This window comes from Anguilla rostrata, chromosome 7 (assembly GCF_018555375.3).
Source record: "Anguilla rostrata isolate EN2019 chromosome 7, ASM1855537v3, whole genome shotgun sequence".
Classification (NCBI taxonomy): Eukaryota; Metazoa; Chordata; class Actinopteri; order Anguilliformes; family Anguillidae; genus Anguilla; species Anguilla rostrata.
This window is the reverse complement of record NC_057939.1, coordinates 13,039,772-13,063,094: the sequence shown is the minus strand read 5'-3', so window position 1 is coordinate 13,063,094 and position 23,323 is coordinate 13,039,772. Positions and strand designations below refer to the sequence as shown.

The window sequence follows — 23,323 nt, the reverse complement described above, 5'->3', positions numbered from 1 at the left end:
CATCGTGATGCAGCACGCTCTCTGGCATCATGCCTCACTCGATCGCTGCTGATCCCGTCGCTGAACCCTCAGACGTCAATAGCAAGTTACTTCGTCCCATGGATGTCAAAGCTCATATTTGCACTTTGCATTGTACGTGTGGCGTAGATGTATTTTCAAGCTGTTCTGTGGATGGCTCAGTTTCCCTTGAAGTGTAACAACAAGTTAAACTGCTGCATACCACTGAACAGTGACCACTTGAAGATGAAGTGGCAGCAATTTGGACGACTCTGGCTGTTGAAGCCTGTACAGAAGAGAGGAGGTTTCTTTGTCATTTGCCATTTGCTGCCCAATTTGTGATGCCTCATTTTAATCATAGGAGTCTCGTCTGTGCAACACCTCCATCAGCTTAAGTGGGTAGGATCAAGCTGCCCTTGAAGCCTGATTGCATGCACCCAATCGACTTATAAAGTTGTTGATTCCCACTGAGGGCAAGGGTTACCTGGCAACAGTTTCCGTGCTGACTGACACCGTAGTGTCGAGTTATGCCCTGGAGTTATCGTGCCGTGGAGTTCGTGGAATGCTATCCCAGCCACACAGCTGCATTAGGCACGGGTGCCCCGCCCAGATGCGGTCCTCAGGAGCCCCATCCTGAGCTGTGCTTGATGTCAAGCCTCCCCAGTTCCTCCTCTGGATGTTCTGGCCTGCTCATCCACAGGACATTCTGGCCCTACTCCTCCACACTCTGTGGAGGAAGTTCAGTCTCATGAGTACATTAACTCATGCCTCACCAAAACTACTGAAAAAGATTAGACTGAAACTGTCAGAGATACTCAAAAAAGCCAAGTACTATGCATGCGTGTGTGTATAAAACTGTAGTTTTCATGCTCTCTCGCACTCTCTTTCTCACACACCCACATTTTTCACAGTTTTTCTCACTCTCTCTCCTTTCTCATACACACACACACACACATTTAATCTCTCATTTACACACTCACACGCATTATCTCTCACACCTCACACACACCTGCTTACCATAATAAAAACCTCAGGATTTTGCTGAAATTGACCTGTTCTGATATATTTGCCAAGTTTTAAAGTATTTGTTTAGTTCTGTATTTGCCCCATGTGCTGCAGTGCTTCCCTGTCCATTTCCTGTGCTCATGAGCTCCATGCTTTGACAGTGTGTCTCCCTGTCTAACTGGCCCTCACAGTGTGTCTCCCTGTCTAACTGGCCCTCACAGCGCGTCTCCCTGTCTAACTGGCCCTCACAGTGCGTCTCCCTGTCAAACTGGCCCTCACAGTGTGTCTCCCTGTCAAACTGGCCCTCACAGTGCGTCTCCCTGTCAAACTGGCCCTCACACTGTGTCTCCCTGTCTAACTGGCCCTCACACTGTGTCTCCCTGTCTAACTGGCCCTCACACTGTCTCCCTTTCAAACTGGCCCTCACAGTGTGTCTCCCTGTCTAACTGGCCCTCACAGTGTGTCTCCCTGTCTAACTGGCCCTCACACTGTGTCTCCCTGTCAAACTGGCCCTCACAGTGCGTCTCCCTGTCTAACTGGCCCTCACAGTGTGTCTCCCTGTCTAACTGGCCCTCACAGTGCGTCTCCCTGTCTAACTGGCCCTCACAGTGCGTGTCCCTGTCACTGGGCTCACATGCTTCTGTCCCTCTGGAGGCGTTCAGCGGGAACATGATCTGGAGCACACAGCCCTCTCAGGACTCTCTGAACTTCCCGGGACCCGTACGCAAACTGCTAAGTGAAACATCAGGATGACAGATTAGCTCGAACTTAGGGCACCGCAAATAAAGTCTGTCACCACAAAGGGCCCTACATGTCTGGAATAGACGTTCCCGACGAGAGCCGCCCCCCGCCCGCCCGCCTGCCCGCCCCCCCGCCCGCCCCCTCCTCCGGCAGTTTGATGTCGATGAGAAAGAGGGGGAAAACAGCTCTATTTCAGACACGTTCCTGTGGAGGAGTCTCTCCACCCCCCGACACACTCGCTGTTTAAACAGTGAATTCCTCCTCTCTGGCCCCGGCACTGTCGTGTTTGGGCTGGACGTGGGAGACACTTCCTCTGCAAACATGCACTTCACCCAGCGGCGCTTTCTCCAAATTTATTTAAGGGTCAGCCCTCCCTACAAGGGGTTCGGCCCAGCCGGATCACACTGTTTGCTGACTTTTTTCAGGTTTTAAACTTTGTACACAAACCGGATCGCTTGCTTTTGTTTGCTTATGGCCATTATCCCCCTTAAATGAAATATCAACTAACTGGCAAATTACTGTTTATTTGCTCACAGTAGTGTGCACATGTTCAAGCTGTGTTATCCAGTACAAGTTTGCTTGTAGATGTGCACTCACGCGCACACACACACACACTCAAACAGAGAAATGTACATATCTGCTCAAATACACATACAGTGCCTTAAAAAAGTTGTTGTCCCCTTCCTAATTTCTCTATTATTGTATATTTGTCACACTGAATGGTTTCAGATCTTTAGACAAAATGTAATATTAGACAGAGGGAACCTGAGTAGACACAAAAGACATTTTTAAAATAATTGTTTAATTTATTTAATGAAAAAGTTATCAAACACCTTAAATGTAATATCTAGTTGTACCACTTTACATACATAATGGGACCTGTGTTGTCCAAAAAGTTGCACTTTTGACTCGTCTGTCCATAGAACATTATCCCAAAATGCTTGGGGATCATCCAGGTCTTTTTTTGCAAATGTGCGATGAACATTGATGTTTCTCTTGGTTAGCAGTGGTTTCTGCCTTGCTACTCTCCCATGAATCCCATTTTTGCTCAGTCTCTTTCTTATTGTGGAGTCATGAACACTGACCTCAGCTGAGGCTAGAGAGGCCTGCAGTTCTTTGGATGTTCTCTGGGATCTTTTGTGACTTCCTGGATGAGTCCCAGAGCCTTAGGAATGGCTTTGGAACTGTGCATTTCCTTTTCAGACTGATATATTTCAATAACTTTGTTTTTCTCTTCTGGAATTTTCTTTAATCATGGAATAGTGTACTTGTAGAAACTATGTGGTGACTACTTCACTGTGGCTGCAATCAAGCCTGGCTGTGGTCAATCAGCTGAATCTAATTGTCAATTGGTTTTGTGTTTATTCTGTTTCCCTTTGTCTAATATTACATTTTATCTCAAGATCCGAAACCATTCAGTGTGACAAATATGCAGTAATAGAGCACATCAGGAAGGAGACAAATACTTTTTCACGATACTGTATGAAGCCACACACCCCATGCAGGCACGCACACACAAGCGCAAACGCTCCTGTGAAAACAGACGAAAAACCCCACGGGAGTGAGCTGTTGCTTTTACTGTAACGCAGCCAACAGGATCAGCTGTATCATCACCGGGATCGTGACTCTCCAGTCCCAGAATGCCCTCTGTGTTGCAGGGATCCGCGTGGGGAGCCTGGGGCTGTTCCTGCAGTGCGCCACCTCCACCCTCTTCTCGCTGGGCATGAGCCGGCTGGTGCGCCTCTTCGGCTCGCGCCGCGTCTACCTGGGCAGCATGCTCAGCTTCACCGCCTCCACCCTGGTCATCTGCCTGTCCAAGAGCGTGGTCCTGGTCACCGCCATGTCCGCCCTCACCGGCTTCGCCTACGCCACCCTGCAGACCCTGCCCTACACCCTCACCTGCCACTACCACAAGGAGAAGGAGGTTGGGCCCCCCCCCCGCCCGGACAGCTTTTCCTTCTGCACGTGTGCTGAAGAGTCTCTCTCGCTCTCTCTCACTCTCTGTCATACTCTCACGCTGTCTCTCACTCTCACTCTCTCACACTCAGACTCTCTGAATTTTCAGTTTTGACAAAGTAAAGGAGACAGAGCAAAAAACAGTAGTTCCAGGGGTACAAGTTCATATAGGACACATTCACCTTGTAATACTGGACACTTTCCAGCGTCTCGCTTTTTCTCTCACTGTCTGTTCATCCTGAGTTCTTTATGACTGAAACGTTTATGGGGCTTGTACATTTGCATACTGCTGCAGACCAATATAATCAATCTGATTTGTCTTGGAATTCATAACTGAGCCATAGAGATATAATGTTTTATGGAAACGTAAGATTCACTGATGGCTTCTGGTGATTTCTTTTTCAGGTTTATATGCCAAAAAACAAAGCCAAAAACACACGTGTGAACGGGATCGCGGTCACGCGAGAATCTTTGTGCATGGCGGAGGATGAGGAGGGAGGCCTGAACTACAAGAGGGGCAGTGCCAACGGGCACGCCTACCACCCAGCTGCTCCGCACGGCCAGAACGGCTGCGCCCTGGGCCCCGGCCCGCCTGACCCAGAGGATCATGGGAAACGCGGCGTGGGCCTGGACTTCGCCATCCTGGACAGCACCTTCCTGCTCTCGCAGGTCTTCCCCACGTTCTTCATGGGGATGATCGTCCAGCTCACGGAGTCTGTCACGGCCTACATCGCTTCCTCCGCCATCTTCGGCGCCATCGCCATCTACCTGGCCCGCCACATCGTCTTCGACCAAAGAGACCTCAAGTGCTGAGAGAGACCGCGGAGGAGCTAGGAAAGGAAGTGTGTTGTATGTGAGCGTGTGTGTCCACTACTGCCTCCTGCACGAAACGGCGTATCTTTTTTTTTTCGCCTGTTCTGCAGAAGCTCTGTCCTCTCATGTCAAAATATTGTATTCTATTTAAATATTTTAAAATATTTTTTATTGGCACAATCCCCTGGTCAGTCTTGTCTGAAGTTTACCTCATCCCAACCCTGGTGGACAGTGCTAGTCATGTGACTTGGATCCATCCTTTTTTTTTGCTTTCTGCTCAGGCAGTCAGGATCCTTTTTCATTACCTCCATTATCTAACAGGACCCTCAAAAACGGTCTGTCCGCCCCAACCACAGTGTTGAGAGTGGGGGCTCCCAGAGCTCTGAGAAAAGCATGGCGAGATGGCCACGCCCTGCCTGTTCAGATTCTTTCAGAACGGAGGGGGCGGGGCTGTATCGATTAAGCCCCGCCTCCATGTTGAAAGTGCCTACCAGGCCCTCTCCCAGCACCTCTCTGAGGGGAAATTCAAGGTGCGGGCCAGAGGGGGGGGGCCTGTGCTCTCCCTACTGAAAGCATCCTGCTTCTCCACAGCGAGGGTGGGTGGGTCGTGTGCCGGTTTACCCGTCCTGTTTTTGGGGGGGGGGGTTATGTTGCAGTCATGACAAATGAATGGATCTCATCCCCAAACACAGTTCATCTGTCACTCAAAAATTAAGCCGTCCTGAACCACAGAAATTTCAAAACTCTAGTTTTTATGTGTACATCCCAAAATCCAACTATGTTTCAAGGTCCTTTACTTTATTTTGGTTTTTATGTAAAGCACAGTTTTGCTGTATATATTTTTGTATATAAGAGCATATATTTATGTCCCTATGGGAATTTGTTATGCAACCTGTTTGGGTGAGGTCACCTGTGTGCCTGGAGTGTTGCTAGCATGAACTGGGTTAATGGGTGTAAAAACATTTGGCACCTAAATTAGTCTTTGGGGTTTTTTTTTTTTTACTAATTTAATTTTCTTATTACATTTTGTTTGTGTGTATGTGTGTTTGTGTTTGTGTGTGTGTGTCTGTGTGTGTGTGTTTGTGTTAGACAGGGAGAGAGAGAGAGAGAGATAGCGATTTATTTATTCCCTTTTGGATAAATGGGTCTATGATTGGCTCAGTTTAGATCCAAGACGAGTCCAGAACAGTTACAGAAGGATTTTTAGGTGCTGCAAATGCCAGCCCACATTCGATTACCATAATAAAAGACCAACTGTCATGCTAGCAGTATTTTGGGAATGCTGGGATACTGGGTTACTGAAAATCTTTTTGATTACCATGATGATGGTTTTTTGTTCAGAATCAAATCCTGTAATTGTACTGTATGCACCTCTTTGTGATGTCAAAACGGGGCAGTGGAAGTCTGCTATTCAATTTTCAGTATACAATTAGGAGTATAGACGGTAAATGCCTAAGTGCAGTGGATCGCTGGATGTGTGGCACCAAAAATGGGAGCCCAGAACCCTCAGGATCATTGTGACTGATAAGAAGCACACGCACACACACATGCACACACACACACACACACACACACACACACACACACACACGCATACACACACACACACACAACTGCCACAAACACAGTAACTTCAATCTGCTGTCAGCCTGCACGTGCATTTCAGGTGCCACCATGTATTTAAAGACTTTTTCTGCATATGCAGGTGTGCTGTTACCTTCTATCAATCAGGTAGTTTTCTTAAATGTGTGTTCTGGTTATTTTTCCAGTATATTATTTTAAACGCATTCGTTGTCATTCTTGGTACACCATATCAGTCAATCGGTCATGAATGTGAGTGGTACAATCATATGGCTTTGATGGCAACATCTCTTCCTGTTGGCCAGCAATGATGTTTTTCTGCTACTGAATGCCTTACAGCATGTTCTGTAAGAGTTCTTGTTTGGTAGTGCGCACATGCTTGTTTATTGCCCCCTGAAGGAGAGGCATGGTATCAAGCCAGGCAGAATTTAAAGGGCACAAATATAAAAGCCAATCCACAGAGTTGGAGAGAGCATGCCAAATTTTTCCTGGAAGATAAAGTGTCCTGTATGGCTTCTTCTGAACCTACTGAGGGTCTGTGTGTGTGCCTAAGAGAGAGGTTTTGTGTCCAAAATCACAGCTGGAACTGGATTTGAAATGGTTTAGCTGGGTATAGCACAGCTGTGTATTCATGTGCTTTGCCAAGGGTTCTCTTGGTTTTGGAAACTCTCGATTTCACATGTTCATTTCTGAATTTGAATTGCACAGTGTCCTAATCTCTACCATTCAGTCTTCGAGTACTTTTTGATAATCTATGTCCTCTTAAGTAATGATATTTACAGTGTAATACTGTATTGCTATTTCAATACAGTGTTTCCTCAGCTGTAGAAAATACTCATGTCTTGGAACATTTATATTAACAGACTGAGAAAACAAAGTTCACAATTTCAGAAAGTGCCTAAACATATAGAAACTTTTTTTTTTGTAAATTTCTATATATTTATTATTAAAAAAATAATAAGCACATATTACAACATATTTGCCTTTTTTGTATCACATCTATCAAGGTGTAAGGGCAAAGGATATTTCTGTGAAAAGAAGTTAAATTATTGTTTCTTTTGTATAGATGTGAGGTGAAACTCATTTTCAGCATCATAATTTATTTGTGTCCCTTCATTTTATTTCTTGAGTGTGATTTCAAAGTGCTCATCTGGTCAACCAATACTGCTCCCAGTAACCACAGAATCGCTTGCACAAAGCCTTCCCAAGTGATCCACATGCTGTTAAAGCTGCTTACAGCACAGATTCTTTAATAAAATGAATGGATAAATCAATATATCATGAGTTGTTATAATGTAGCTATTTGTTAACAATAGGACGTCCATAGTTTATAAAAAAATTAGAATAATGAAATAAGCTGATTTTGTCTACAGACATTCATGTCGATTACAGTAGAATTATAGCATAGTATTGACATGTCTTTGGATATGATATTTTCCATTCTAAAAGCAAGTCCCCCAAGTATGTACGGTAATGTGTTACACGGAGGAGGATAGTCTGTTCGTAGCCAGGACCTGCCTCAGGTTTTAGTGTCCAAATTTTCATGTCTGTTTGTTTGTCGGTTGCACACTTTTCTGTCATATTGTGACACCAAAGAATCTTGCCTGTTTTCCTCAGGTCGACACATTGAAGCCAAAATTTTTCAAAAAATATGTTGAACAATGTGGTAAACAATCAAACAGGTCCACAATCTGATAACTTTTGGTTCAATTATTGCATTTTTAGGTTGAAAATGTTGCGTTTTGAGGTTTGAGAATGTTGAGGTTTGAGAACTGCACAGTAAACTGTCCAGTGTTAATTCAACTCTAGCAGTGATAATTAAGCTCTTAACAGATTACATTTGGTCCCACATTCCAAAGGGGGAACAAATGCTATCTGTTAAGAGTCGAAGTAACACTGTTAGAGTTGAATTAACACCAAGAATTTTACTGTATAGTCCGTGTACAACACGTAGAGATTACGATTTTTATTTAGAAAATAAAAGCGAATTTTTCAAATGGCTGTTGCCAGAGAATCGCGTACAGCACTCTTATTTTGAAAAATGTATCGGACATCCAAAGGGTCTAGTTTTCCTCGTCACATTCTGCCTAATGCGCAGGGGCTTAGCAGTTTCATTAAATTCATTTCACTGTTTTTAATTTTTTTTAAGTGAATTTGAACAACATGTTGTGGTTTATTGTGCCTGATGTAGAGACTAGTTTCCAGATTACAAGGTAGTGTTTACAGAATAAATAATGTAATTTACCCATTCAGAGCACAAGCGTATAGGCTTGGTTAACATGGGCGTTGTGTTTCTGATTTGTCAAGACTTTTCATTTTTTCTGTTTTGTGTTTTACCAAGTTCATTCCAGTGGTTTGTTCTTCATTGGTTTCAACTGTGTTACTTCTAAAATGTCACTTTTATCCTGTTTTGAATAATCTGCTTTAGGTTTTTTCTGTTTTATTCGTAGGATAGATATGTTTGGCAAATCAGGGATCCTTTCACTATAAACAACAACAACAAAAACTATTTTCATGTATTTGCGGATTTACTGAAATGTGTTTCTGGTTTCCCTAGTAAGTTCACGTTTTAAGGACATCATCATTTTATTCGGGGAAAAAACATTGCAATGTTTTGAAGCACAAGATGAAACTGGTCATTTCCTTCTGTTGTATGTGATTGAACATTCGCAATAACTCTTTTTGTATGAAATTAATAAATTGAATTGTAACAACGGGGCGCAAATGCGTTTTATTCAACCTTTCAGGTGTACAAGTGTCACAATCTGCTTTGCTGCATTGAAATGGGAAGTGTTACTAGCTTACCAGTGCTCTTATTGTTAGGTCGTCCTGTTCAGCTGGCTTAATTGTTATAATGGATGACCACGCTTAGGCTCTGCAATTGAGACTAACGTATTGTATATTAAGGCGTTTCGTTTTAAACGATGCCGCATTTGGCATTGCTTTAGCATTATTGTTTCTTATCTGAGTTCTGATGCTAACTTGGCGCCAGCTGAATGAGCGATAAGTAATAGCAAGTCAAGATCGATGGGATTCTTGATGTAGCATTTTGCATGAAACAGCGCCGCTCTTCGGGGTTCCCAAGGAATACTGTATTTTATTTCAGCCTCAGAACTCCCCGGGGTAGCGCGTGAGGAAGCACCCTGTCCAGTGACGTGCAGACATTACAGACGCGATGGCATTAGGTGCAAGAAGAATAAAATCCCTCACTTCTCAGTGTCCTTTTGACAGTGATGACGAAATCCTTTTCACGTTTCAAATTCACAGCGATTAATGTGCTGTGAGGCTATTCGTTTTTTTCCCCATTTTGTTTTAATATTCAAAATTATTAGAAAATAGGCATTTAAAATACACAGCAATGTAAACTTCCTGAACAAACAGCGCAGGAAGTGGCTCACAGGATTGCCATTGCTCTCCGGTGACTGCTGGACTGTTTTTACACCTTCATGCTAAATAAGGAAACGGCAGCCCGTCAGACATATGACCACCGGCCCAATTTGGGCTCTGCCAAAGTGCCCATCACATCCCATGATCGCTCAAAGCCGTCCAATGAGGGGTCTCTCCCCGTCTCCCATGCAGAGTGACAGCATTCGATTGAACTCCCAGCAGACTTGACATTGCAGTTCAGCGCTTCAGCTCTTGCTGGCTTGCAACTTTTCTCCCTCTCTCTCTCTCCCCCCCTCCCCTCCCTTCCACTCCTACTTTGTTCCGTGGGGCAGCGGAGTGAAGTCAGAGTGATGTCATATAAAAATGCGGGCACCCGGCAAGGTGAAATAGGTTTTTGGTGAGTGGCGTTCTCCACAGCCAGCGTTGCCTGTCGAGAGAGGCGCGGAGCTGCAAAACATGGTAATCATCACCATCACCACCTCAAGCTCTGCCGCGCTCTCTCCGTTTTCTACTCCACTGCTCTCGGGCTTTCGTTTCATGCCCGAAACCCTGATCTGCCTTCCAAAAATAAGCCTCTGCCACCATGCCGAAGGAAGAAAAACAAGAAGAGTGGTATTTTTAGGGCCATTAATTTTGACCACGTGCCCCGAAGGTAAACCGGATGGCCATTGCGCAAAGGCTTCTCATCAGTATGTCCTGCGAGGCCAGCACGCACTGGACGTTGACTGCGATTGTTCTCCTGGGGTTCCTAGTGGGGATTGTGTCATCATATCCGATTCCAAGCAGGACTAATGCAACTTTATTGGAGAAAAGATGGGAGACCCTGTTCTCCCGCTCCATTCTGGGGGTCTCAGGGGAGAAATCGGACCTGAACTGGGAGAGTGACTATTTGCTGGGCATCAAGAGAGTGCGGAGGCTTTACTGCAACGTGGGCATCGGGTTCCACCTTCAGGTCCTCCCAGACGGCAAGATAAACGGTGTACATAATGAAAACCAGTACAGTGAGTTTCGCCCAGAAATGTAATGCAATAGACACATAACACGAGCAGTAGCAAGTAATTGCGACTCGAACCGCATCTGTATCCTTGTTATTTTGCATGATATTTAATCGGCCGCATAGGCAGCATTGGATGTCTCCTAAAGCAAAGACAATCTATTAAAAAACCCCGTATCCATCAGTGCTAAATATCTTCCCAGGCTCAAACATGACATGAATGCTTGGACGAATTTAGACGCCAACTTATTTTTACACCGGCTCCTTCTGCGGCCCAGAAACGGATAGATATGCACATCGGAAGCCGTGGTTATGATTGATATTCTTACGAATAAGACGAATAAATCTCCAGTGTGAATACTGTTCAGGACAAAGACAATACATTTAGGGAAGCAACCTACAAGGTTACACCCACTGCTGCACAGTGCATGTAATTGTTTATCCCACCGGCTGTAGTTTCTGCCGAACTGATTGGTTTATTTTGCAATGTTTAACTGATGTTTTATCTGAATAGGTCTAATAGAGATCTCCACGGTAGATCGAGGAGTGGTTAGCTTGTTTGGGGTGGAAAGTGACCAGTTTGTCGCAATGAGTGGCAGAGGAAGGTTATATGGAACGGTAGGTGTGCAAAATTATTATTCCTTCTAATTGTTATGCGGTATCAGAAAGAGGGTCTAAAATGGTGCAATAGCTGGGCTAGCATGTGTTATGAATCTTAACTATTTGCAATGTGCCTGATATTGTTGCGAATAAAAACGTCTGCGAATGTTTGTGTTGAATTAGCCTACAAACGCTAATTAACTGGCATTTTTTCATTCTGTCGTTTATATATATATATATATATATATATATATATATATATATATATATATACTCATTCATGTAGCTAAAAAGCAAGCTGCATGAATGAATGCTCATTTATGTAGCATAAAGCAAAAATGATGCACTGCCGATGTTTAATATATACGATGAAACTATGTAACCTGACTAGACTATAGTCAATAGTAATTATTAATAATTTATCTTAAATAATGTTGCTAATAGCGATAATGTAACAATAACTCCCCTTCCCGACATTGTAATAGTATCGCTTGTAGGAAACAAGGCAGGCCTGTGCAATATCCCAATGACCACGGATTATGTTGGCTTTAACGCCCTTTGTCCTTTGGCTTCATAAGTCACGTTTGTTGTATCGATGTTGGCGTGCCGAAATATCGGGAAATGGGGTTTTTAAGGAAATAATTAATACGCAGTTGCATCTGCCCAGTCGTGGGTGATGACATTATCTTCGTGAGCGGTCTCACTGGACTTTTTTCCAGAACTGATTTGATTACGTATGAGGATGAACTGCCTGGTGTAACTGTTTGACTGAATTCCATAAGTCCAGAATTAATGCACACAAAGGCCTCCGAAATGCGTGACTGGAACACCAATGCTAACGACACTGTAAATTAAGAAAATAGTGAAATAGCATAGTAACCGCGGGGCAGGTAGGCTATACTTGCTTGTGGTCCTAAACAGTAGCTGGCCCGTTCGCGCATCCTCTCTCGTAGTACTAGCTGTCACCGCAGACAATCTAAGTACGCCAGATACCACCTATCAGCTGATCTCTTGCAGATGCTAAAGTATCTTTTGATATATTTCATAATGTCGCTTTGATATTGTAGTTTTGAGTTCAGTAACAATTAAATAAATCTTCAGTATTTAACTTTAATGACTTTTCATGAATTTGTGTGAGGGGAGGGGTTGTACGTGTGTGTACTCAGATGACTATAAAACAGTGTGCATACTGCATTTTGAAATAATGATTTGTGCTGTGAATATTTCTTGGGGTTCTGCATTGGCTGTAGTGCTCTGCGTGGGTGGGGTGGGGTGGGTGTGGGGGATGCCAGACATTTCCCTGTGTGCTATGATTCAACCCAAAAAGAAAAAAGAAAAAAAAATGCTGCAGACAGTTCCATCAAGGCTTGCGTCAGGACTGTGTCACCAAGACTGAATACAGATGCTGATAAAATATAAGAACAGACAGTTTCAGCATTGGCTGAGAGTGCTGTGGATTACAGCCCCTTACAGGCTGTGGCTCAGAAGCAAATTCACATCCCTTTATTGCTCACAGCACATGTGTACTGAAGGTTTTTAGCCAGAAAGGTTTTGAAAGGTTTTGCCTCCATCTGCCACTAATGAAAAATACACACACACACACACACTGCTACATACTGCTTGCTTGACATATAATGTAAATTTCTGGCAGCTATATCTACTTTTAAATGTACTTATTACCATAAATGTACTTCTTCCATTGTTGTACCATTTCTATTGTACAAATAGTTCCTGTCTGCACAACAGAGGCACTCAAACTAAGAAAAAGGAACCATTCAGCTGTAATTAATTGTTCTGTTTGCATACCATACCAATTGTCCATCATTGTCCACATTGTAAAATGACAATTTTTGATACCATTTCATTCATATTATTAAGAATGGGTGGTGCTTTGGTAAAATAAAAACAGGAGGTAGACAATCTCATGCAGGAGGTTTTGAAAATCAGGTACATTTAGACAATTTGGTGAAAAACTATAACAACATAATTTTCTCAGGGAAATAAAGACATATGTTTGAGTGTTTCCCTTATGGGCGATGGGATATTGGTGAATTGTTGAATATCCTCTTCAAAATACATTGGATGTGACAAACAAACTGTAAAAAATATTACAAACAGAGACCTGGAGATAAGTGGGAAGTGTATATGAATGTGCTTGTTTACCTGTGTGCATACAGAAAGTATTTTTGCATGTGGACTGTATGGATAAAGCAGCATTTCCCAATCGGTGTGCCATGGTGCTGGTGTGGCGTCAAACAATGTTGGGCCTGCCGTGTGAAAAATCCGTTAAAAACATTTAAAAGTTCACGTGAACTTTAAATACTTAAATAAACAAATCCCATTCACAAAAGCCAAAATGAATGTCATTAAAATGCATTTAGCTTAATTAAAACTAAGAACAGAGCTACTTTAGACCTACTGTTGACACGTCACATCAACATCAGTGTGTCGCTCGCTTGTAAAGTGGTGTGACATGAGATTCTATAAATTTGTAAATTGTTCCATGGAAGGAAAAAGGTTTGGGAATGCTGGGAATACAGTTTGTGTTTGCATGTTTGTGCATGTGTGCAGGTAGTGTATGTGTGCCTGCATTTGTGTGTGCATGTGTGTGCGTGTGAGTGTGCGCCTGTGTGTGTGCATGTGTAATACGTATGTGTATGTGTGTGTGTGAGTGTGTGTAGTGTGTGTGCGTTCGTGTGTGTCTGTGTGCATCCGTGTGTGTGTGCGTGTAATGTGTGCGCGTGAGTGTGTGTGTGAGTGTGTGTAGTGTGTGTGCGTTCGTGTGTGTCTGTGTGCATCCGTGTGTGTGTGCGTGTAATGTGTGCGCGTGAGTGTGTGTGTGTGTGTGTGTGTGGTGGGTGCATGCTCGCATGTGCTGAATGTTCCGCGCTTGTTTACTGAAGTATCGTTTCCATGCCGTTAGTGCCGCATTTTACAGAGCCCGTCTCCTCTGCCGTTTTCAGGCAGTCTTCCACGACGAGTGCAAGTTCAAGGAGATCCTGCTGCCAAACAACTACAACGCCTACGAGTCTTTCGTTTACAAGGGCTTCTACATCGCCCTCAGCAAGCATGGCAGACTGAAGAGAGGCAACAAAGCCACCACCGCCATGACTGTCACACATTTCCTCCCAAGAATATGAGTAAAACGCGCAATAACTCACTCATTTGCACATGTGGACATTCTCCAAGGTAATATATATATATATATATATATATATATATATATATATACACACATACACAAATACAAATTGACTGCAAAACTAACACAACTATATATAATAGTATTTATTGTCTTTATATATGTATATTTGGGTAGCTCACTTTGTATTAGAACTTATGTAAATGCCATACTTTGCTGCTTATTATTATTTAATTATCATTATATAAGGAGTGAGAGGCACTGCTGACCTCTTTGCTTTATATGGGTGATTGCCATAGCTGGCAGAGACTTCACCCTGTCACTGGTCATGACTGATATCCTCAGCTTTTACAAGTGAAATGGATACTTTTTATTACCTCAAACAGCCACCTCCTGACTGAAAAATGATGCATGAAGTTATGCCGAATCGAATGTCCGCTAACTCTCTATGCTTTCCGTTTTGAAACCCGTCCAGAACTGGAATGTTTGGCTTTTTTCCCCCCCCCCACACTGTGCTGCCATTGTCATTGTCAAGTGGGGGCGGGGGGAGGGGGGACACAGAAGTGCTTAAACTGGGCTCCCTTGCCACTGCAGTGAGGTGCTGCCTTAGCTTTGGCACTTGCGACCCCCGTTGCTTGCATGCGAGAAACGCACCCTGCGGTCAGAAATAGGCTTGACACGCGAGCCACGCGACTCCCGGACACCCCGAGCTGCTCTGGCCCAATTCCTAGAGGGCCAGGAGTGTCTTCAGTTTTTATTTCCTTTTCGATAATTAGATTTAATTAAGTAAGTGAGAATATGGGCTGGACTGAGACCAGAGGATCCCAGAGCTTTCGCTTCTTTAAACGTGGCTGAGACACTGTTGACCCGTGAATTTCGAACATTGCTGTCGTACTCTTGAGCTAGGCGGGGGTTTTTTACCCAAACTGCACCGGTAAATGTTTGGTCACGTATTGTATTAAATGTAGGACTGCAAGCACTGAAAGTCACTCTAGAAAAGGGTGTCTGCTAAGCAAATCCAAAAATACTTATGTAAATAATAATATAAAATATTGGAGTCGTACAAGGAGCTTTATGTTGCTTATTTCATGACTTAGAATGCCGAAACGTATTTCAGGTTGCACAATCTGGCTATCAATGATGGTTTTGATATTTGGGTCGCTGTAATAGTTCTCACAACGTCTTTTCTACAGTCTGATGAGTTTAATGTTCAGAGCTTTGTGAAAAATGCAGGATGCAGGATTTGGTAATGGCGCCAGCCTCCGTGGGCAAGGGAACGTGCTCTAGCGCAGTTCTCCATTGGCAAAGGCGGCGGTCGCAGTGGCTGCACTTACCCAATATGGAAGCGAAATCACGGGAAGTCAGAGGAAGTTATGCACAGATAGAGAAGATAGAAAGAGAGGCACAGGGCAGGTCTTCAGGGATTCCCAGACACTGGGTGGTTTGTTTTTGTTTTTTTTTGTTGTTTTTTTTTAACCACAAAGCCCACCCTCTTATTGCACCCGAGCCCACAATACGCCCACAATACGTCCTCTTTTCTGCACGGGCCTCTTTTAACCAGAAAAAGACTTATGGGACGGTGCACGCGGCACCCTCTGTTTGTTTAACCCCGGAAGAATGTGGATCCCATCAGGGGTGACAGGCTACTTCCCAAATACCTGAGCAGACCCTCCTCGGGGCAGTTGTCACCGTAAAAGCCATGGTCAGCAAAGGCCTTGAGATTCCAGCAGTGGCCGGGACCTTCCCTCCCTCTTTAATCCATTTTTAGACCAAGGTCAGCCTCCCAGGCCCTTCTACACCCCTGTGTTCTGGGGTCCATCTCCGCAGGTTTCCCTGGCTAACTTTACTTCTTTGTACCCTCCAAATTCCTCGGTTTATTCCTTAATTCATTAACTAAGAGTGCACAGCTTAAAAAAAAAAACAAAAACAAAAAAAACAATACTGATGACAATAAAATAAAAACTGGGGAAAAAAAACCCTTGCACGGATGAATAAAGCTGAGATACTGCGTGTATTAAATTCGCTGTGAATGTTAGTGCGTTTGTTATGGCTTGAAGCAAAAGTCAGGGCTGTTCCTGGACCTCCTGCTGTAATGTAGATGATGAGCGACTTCCTCTCTCTGTTGTCATGTTACTGGTCAGCACAGTGCGCCTGTCAGTGTCTGCCATCGGTGGCTCTTAAGATCCCTGACAGGATGTGTGGCTGCTGTCAAACAAATGAAGACAAAAACAAACTAAAGTAAAAAAAAAAATAAAATAAAAAAAAACCGGGCAAAGCATTGTCATTTCTGCACACCAGAGAATTTGCTGTTTCTTGTAAGCTATGTGCAGTCAGTTCTGGATATGAACCTTGGATCTGATTTGGGTCAGAATGCGTTGAAATCTGAGTGATTTTTTGTAAGAGCGAGCACACGTCTGTCTCTGCGTAACTGTGAAATGGCAGCCGATTGGTGCTCACGCTGGAGCGCGTCTGACTCTGCTCAGGAGGGGACACCCGCAGGCTTGGTGCAGTACGGGAGAGCGAAAAGTGCCGAATCACAGAAAGCCTCCGCTTTCCCAGCATGCTCTGCTTCTGCGGCAGCCACTGAAAGCTTCCGTGAGATCGGCTTACTGCACTTCGGGGATCACCTGGCATTGTCTCACTCTGCTATTTAAAGAGATAATCCCCCCGTGGATGATCACAGACAGGTGTCTGTGGAGGAGTGTGTTTGGGGTGGGGGAACTCATGGTGATCCGGAGGAGGCATACAGAGAAAACTCCCCACCAGACACTGTGCCCCTCCCTAGGGATGTAACTCCATCTCCGTGTAGCAAATTCACAGACTTTCTACATCGTAACCAAGATTTCAGGAGTGAGCTCTCATCAAAGCAAAGGCAGAGGAGACTGTGGGTGACAGAGGTAGGGAGTGGCCTATGAGTGTCTGTCACGGCTCAATGTCACTGTGGATGGGGCACAGTCTTTAGGTAAAAAAAAAATCATTTTGCATCAGCCTAACTGGTACATTTATTTATTTTTTAAATAGGAACAATCCGTATCCAGACAGGCTCGCTTAACTTGGCAGTTGAATCTTGAAGAATAGTCAAACGTGCTAAATGCTTTTACTATTTATGTTCAGTAACGATAAGCTTATTTACCCTGAGCAAACAAAATGGAAATCATTTATCATCGGTTGTGCTGATGGGGCCCAGTCTTACGCCCTGTGCATTTTAAGTAGAAGAGTGCACTGGACAATTAAGGGGAGAGGGTGCTATGAACTCTGATGGACTGCTTGTGGCATTCAACTGGACACCCAAAGTCGGGTGATGCTTCTTCAGTAAAGCAGTGAAGAGACAATATATGACACCTCTATCAGGATGTCTGTCAGTGAAAAGAACGGTTTGGTGCATTGTTCAGTTTGACTTGTACATTTACTTTAAGAACCTGTGGAAACTCCGCAACTGTCCAGAAAAAAAAGTTTATCCGTGCTTCCTTGTGTCCTGACTCTACTTTGAGGCAAAAGAGTGAAGGGTACCGTGTTAGACCTGGCGATGGTTGATGATCAGTACTGAGGAACTGCTGAAAATGTGGTTTGGGAATGTGCACTTGAACCGTGTCTTGTGCACAAGAAAGGCAGAGAAAGTGCAGGACCGGATTGCTTCGGTTCGAGTGGAATGTGACTCCACGGTACAGTACAGAAGGAGTGTGTAGCATCGAAGGACACGCGGTGACATGTTGCTCTGGAGTCCTTTCTTACGGCTCCGTTCTGGCCCTCATGTTGCTTTTTTTTTTTTTACAAAACAAATGAAAAATAACTCCTGTGATGTGAATGTTAATGAAGGTGATGAGAACCTTGTTTGTTTATTTATTTATCCATCATGTATGTATTCATTTTGAGTTTTTTTTTTTGTTTGTTTGTTTTTTGTTTTTTTGCCGCTCCATATGGCCAACAGGACACTGTACCCATGGAAGTGTTTGTGACTCACATTGACATGTTTGTATGTGAGTGCTCTCCTCTCAGTCACCGAGGTTCATGATGCTGTACTCTGCACAGTATCCCATGATACCACAGAGCATGAAACACCATAGAGTGAAAACAGGCGAAAAGCTATCTATGGTCTTCGCCCTTGTCCTTAAGGAAATGCGTAACAATTTCTATGAAACGACCTACGTAAGTGTCTACGTAGACTGGCATAACAGTTTGTAAATTATTTATGTAGTCCTGATGAACAAGTTAACTGCATATGAAGGATTCATGCTTCTAGCCAAAATGACCCTTCGTTAAAAAAAAGTGTTTAAACAAAAACAAAAAAGTTGATGTGTGTTTCATGGGGAGTGGTGCCCTGTGCAGGGTAACGGAACCTCGGTGAAGGAGGGGCAGTGTGTCTGTGTGTGTCGGCAGCCTTTGTGTTCTCTCTTAGTTTTGTATTCCTGCACTGAGGAGGGGGTGTGCTTCCTCTGATTCCCCTCCTCTTTGTTAACATATACCTCACCTTCTGCCTTAGTTCCGATTTGTTACGATGATTGTAAAATTAGTAGGAAACAACAGACTTCTTCAATCATTTGTTTCTGAAAACTAATGATGATAGTAAGAATACTAATATATGAAAAAATGGTTTTCCTTTTATTTTTGTACGTATGTGCTGTGCACAGCAGTCTACTGTATTCCTGAAATAACAATAAAGGGTTGTTTTTTATTGGGTTGCGGCTGTGTTTAATTTTAGATCGTGATAAATGAAGGATAAATTCTCACTGCCCCCTTTTCCTGTATTTCATGATATTCTGATCATGATTATTATTAGTATCGTTAATACTTATTATACACATGTGCATACATACATGAATACATACATGATGTCACTGACACTTATTAAGTACATTTTAATTTATTTACGTTTACCAGTTTCTCCTTTCCTGTGAGAATTACTATAAAGCAGGCAACCCGGTTAAATACAAATACAATTATAATAGTTAATCTTTTTTTGGTAAGGTAGGGGGTTCTTGGGGGGGGTTATTGCTCAAAGAGGTGTGTCTTTATAAGCGGCCAGTCTCAGAAGCTGGCAAATGGGTCCAAGACTGGGGCACACAAGCAGAAAGACACAACTCCAAGAAAATAGAAGCGGGGCCACACAAAAAATGTAGCCATAGTCTACACACAGGCATCTTTAAACCAAGGCCCATGCAACCCGAATGGATCACAAGTGTAACTCAGAAAGACCAGACCACTCACCAGGTGGACTGTTACATTACATTGGTGTTTAGTTCAACTTAGGCAACAGACAAAAATCATTAATTGACACAAGGGACTGCAGTCTGAATTAATAATGATTGTGTTAGAGGAAAGCAACACTGAATAGTAGGCTGAAAAACATGTTAATTTTCTCTGGTTATAAATGCAATTTACTGAAGAATGCAGTAACAGAATCAGTACCAAAGATTTCAGGTGACCAGTGAACCGAAGCCCTCAGGAATTTAAAGAATATGGCGCTATAATTAGTCAAATAAGAAATACCAGGCTGCGAAAACTGTGATATTTTGTTAAATATAGAACAATTAATCAATATATATTCTGTCACTTAGCTCTTTTGTTTGCACGCTGGTTGTATATATTGATTTATGTGAATGTTAAGAAAAAAAAACTGAAAAAAGAGGGACATTATGGCTTGACATATTTAGAGTTATGGCTCCCTCTTCTGGCGAAACTACAGACGTTATCAGGCTCCGTTAGGAAGACTCCAGGTCTTTTTTTCAAACATTTCTGTTGTAGACAACTATAGCTAGCCTATACCAGCAAATAATTTCTGAAATTAACGAGCAAGTAAAAAGCAACAAGCACTAGTAAACTAATATTTGTCAAAAGAACTTAATTGCCAGTCACCTCTACTACAGGCACTGTAGGTTAAACACGCAAAAAACATGCTATAGTGATAGTGTGGGCTGTAACACGTCAATTTTTTTAAATGCACATGCTCTATACATGAACAAGCTATTTCTGATTACTATACATATAGGCAAAATTATTTGACCAGGACTTTCTAATGTTCAGTTCACTGCTATGAAACTGCATTTTAATCCCTACGTCCTGTAGTCGTATTGTATTTAGACCTTTAAAGGTCTTGATTTAGTGAATTATTAATTTTTAATATTTCAACATGAAATAACTCGCACTCGCAATAAAGCACGTATTACCTTCATTTCTGCGTGCATCATTGCCCCATGGCCAGTCTCGGATATTATGCAAAACTAGTTTTAGTTCTCGTAGTAGACTACTACAGAACGTAAAACAATGAATGTTTTTCATGAAATAGTTTATAGATGAAATGCTAAAATTCAGAAACTTGGAAAAAGGTCCAGAATCCGCGTGGGGGAGGATGAAAACAGTGATAGGTCGGTTTAAGCGTGATTGCTCAATATGAAACCGCTGCGCGCGCCTGGGCCAATTGCCTTCAAAATAAACACAGTAGTGGAAAGCTTTCGGATTTTCTGTGCCTTCCTTCCTTCCGCTTCGCCCAGGGGACCTCTACACATCTGTTTTAGGGGGCGAGCGCGCTGTCAAGGATGTGAGCAAGGTGGGGGCACTAGATGGCTTTAAATAGCCGCCACCAAAACTTCAGGACATCAGATCAACTCCGGTCTCTGACGTGCAATAACCAAAGGCGGGCTTTCTCGACTTCAAATCAAGCTTTTGGACTAATTTATTTTTTAAAATATTATTATTTACGCTGGGACTAGGATCTCACAGAGTATTATGTGGAACACCGTGTCTAGCCTGAATATGCACTCGTCATTCCTCGCTCTCTGCTTGGCTGCTCTTCAGTGTTTCAGAATAGTGGACTCTTTCCCAAACCCATCTCCGCTGCTTGGATCCAACTGGGGTAATCCCAAAAGATATGTACACCTGCAGACATCCTCGGACATCAGCAACTTCTACTTGGAAATCACTTTGAATGGCCAAGTTAGGAAAACTACGAGCAGAAGTTCATACAGTAAGTTCATTTATTAATTTAGACTTTATGTAGCTTTCTTACAGCATTTTCAAACTTTACAGAAACTCGGACCATTGGACATTACAAAAGTAACATTTACAATAAAACTGGTCTTATAGCATTTACTTTGGCAATATACTCTGCATTTCAAGATACATTTTATGTAAATTTAATCTCAGTGTATTTAAGCGACTTTGCCTTAAATAGGTCTATATTTCTGATGTTTTAGTAATAGACAATCAGCAAAAGTTTTTGTTTAAAATCCAGTTAATGTCAAGTTCTATGATGTCGTGGGAAAATTTCAGGTAATTGTATATTTTCATTGTGGATTGTTTAGTGGCTTTTTATTTACTCAGAATTTGCCTATACTGTATATGTAAAACTTGTGTAGGCTAATTCACGCTTTTTTCTTGAACAGGTGTAGTGCTGCTGAAATCGGAAGCAAGAGATCGCCTGGCTATACTCGGTGTAAAAAGTAACCGCTATTTGTGCATGGATGCCGAGGGAAAACCTTTCAGCTCTGTAAGTAAACGGTCAGCCTTAAATGTCACATTGTTACGCACTGTGGGGAGAAAATGAATTGTGTCATATTTTAAATGTCCTTAGGATTCCTCTATTTATCACGGCAGCCCATTCATTCTTATGCGATCCTCATATCAAGGTTTTTACCCTACATATCACCAAATTCCATATCAAAATCAAGATGCACCAGATTCATAAAATACATGCTTGCTTCTAAAACACTTGTTTGGCTTCTCTAAACGACACTATTCTATCCTGTTGTGTACAAATGAGTGACAGAGATGGTGTGAAAATGCAACATTTCCTCTGTTTTTCCTCAGGCTGTCTGCAACAAAGACTGTCTCTTCCACCACAAGCTGTTGGAGAACCACTACGATGTGTACTACTCCTGTACTAGCGGCCTTGTGCTCAACCTAGAGGGGGCTAAGCAGGCATACGTGGCGGGGAAGAACTTGCCGCCCTACTCCCTCTTCCTGTCGGAAAAGAACACCGTGCCCCTGGAGCGCCTGCTGCACCGGGAGAAGAGGACCCGGCAGGTGGACCCGTCTGACCCCCTGCGCACGCTCAACCAGCCCGGCGAGGGCTCGGACTCCCTGGCCTACAGGGACCAGGACCTGGACCAGGACGTGGAACAGGAGGCGGAGACACCGGAGCAGGGCCGGGCCATTTCCAAGGAGACCATCACGTCCGCCTTTCACGACGACCCTCTGCAGGTGCTGCATTCCATGAACCCCAGCAGTCCGCGGATAGCAGGCACCCTGGGCTGAGGGGAGGGCCGGGTTGGAGGGGTGCGTTAGGTGGGCTCTGCTACAGCTGGTCTGAAAAACCCACTGTTTTTTTTATTTAAAGATGTCACAGAGAGAATCCCTTAGGCTACAGTACCAGACCTTTTACCTCTTGTATCCGTAAGTTATTAAAGCTAAAGTAGCCTGATTGATTTAGGCAAATTTCAAACTTGCTTCAGAAGGTCTAATATGAAGGTGCATGGTAAGGTAGCTGAAACAAGACAAGAAAAATCAGGGAAGGCTGTGTAAAAATGCTGTTTAGTCAAACCTGTGCAATGCTATTTTCATAAACGGAGCAACCTGGAATAGTTATTTTTTCCCGTAGTGATAGATTTTCCTCAACCAGGGCAGGGATTAAAATCCCATAAAAATCCAGCTGCGTCAGTACATACAGCTTGCAGTGAAGTATGGCTTTGTTCATGGAGGAACGGCAAGGACATGCCAAACCTCTCACTGCAAGGCAATATTAGTACTGTGTTTTTAAAATGTATCCTGACAAGAAACAAGAATCTTTTTTTGGTTCTTTCACCCTTTACCCCGAAAGTTAACCTTTATATCATGGGCTTTTGCCAACTGCTTCAGTATTTTCTTTATTTTAAAACAATTTTGTCACAGAAATTTACTAGAAATTAATTGCAATATGCAGTTAATTTCCACAGCAACAGGTAATGGCGGATAGTTGAAAGTGGTTGAAAAATATTGCAGATTTGATAATAAATTCTTATAATTTATAGGTATTTTTTCATATACAGTAGCTTACTAATACTGTGTGGCTCATCAGCCACATCGTGCTCAGAAGTAATACATTGCGCTTGGTAATGTTTCTCTTGAATATATTT

General features: G+C 43.1%; 4 protein-coding genes across 9 annotated transcripts in view; all 4 read left to right on the top strand.

Annotated features, from left to right (window-relative positions):
* Positions 1–8,807, top strand: part of zgc:77158 (solute carrier family 45 member 3) — a 33,544-nt gene extending 24,737 nt beyond the window's left edge. For all 6 annotated transcript variants that reach the window (XM_064342886.1, XM_064342889.1, XM_064342890.1 and 3 more), the window contains 2 exons: positions 3,402–3,667; positions 4,105–8,807. In XM_064342886.1, the coding sequence (XP_064198956.1) occupies positions 3,402–3,667; positions 4,105–4,512 (674 nt within the window). In that variant the 3' untranslated portion in view covers positions 4,513–8,807. The remainder of the gene's footprint in view (positions 1–3,401; positions 3,668–4,104) is intronic.
* LOC135258571 (adenosine deaminase 2-A-like) overlaps positions 1–23,323 on the top strand; it is a 230,085-nt gene that overhangs the window by 143,239 nt on the left and 63,523 nt on the right. The window lies entirely within an intron of this gene.
* LOC135259041 (fibroblast growth factor 6-like) lies at positions 9,279–18,888 on the top strand. The gene is made up of 3 exons (XM_064342892.1): positions 9,279–10,481; positions 10,989–11,092; positions 14,038–18,888. The coding sequence occupies exons 1-3, from the start codon at positions 10,142–10,144 to the stop codon at positions 14,212–14,214; spliced, it is 621 nt and encodes a 206-aa protein (XP_064198962.1). The 5' UTR covers positions 9,279–10,141; the 3' UTR covers positions 14,215–18,888.
* fgf23 (fibroblast growth factor 23) lies at positions 20,631–22,653 on the top strand. Its single transcript, XM_064342884.1, has 3 exons — positions 20,631–21,177; positions 21,596–21,699; positions 22,020–22,653. The coding sequence occupies exons 1-3, from the start codon at positions 20,940–20,942 to the stop codon at positions 22,464–22,466; spliced, it is 789 nt and encodes a 262-aa protein (XP_064198954.1). The 5' UTR covers positions 20,631–20,939; the 3' UTR covers positions 22,467–22,653.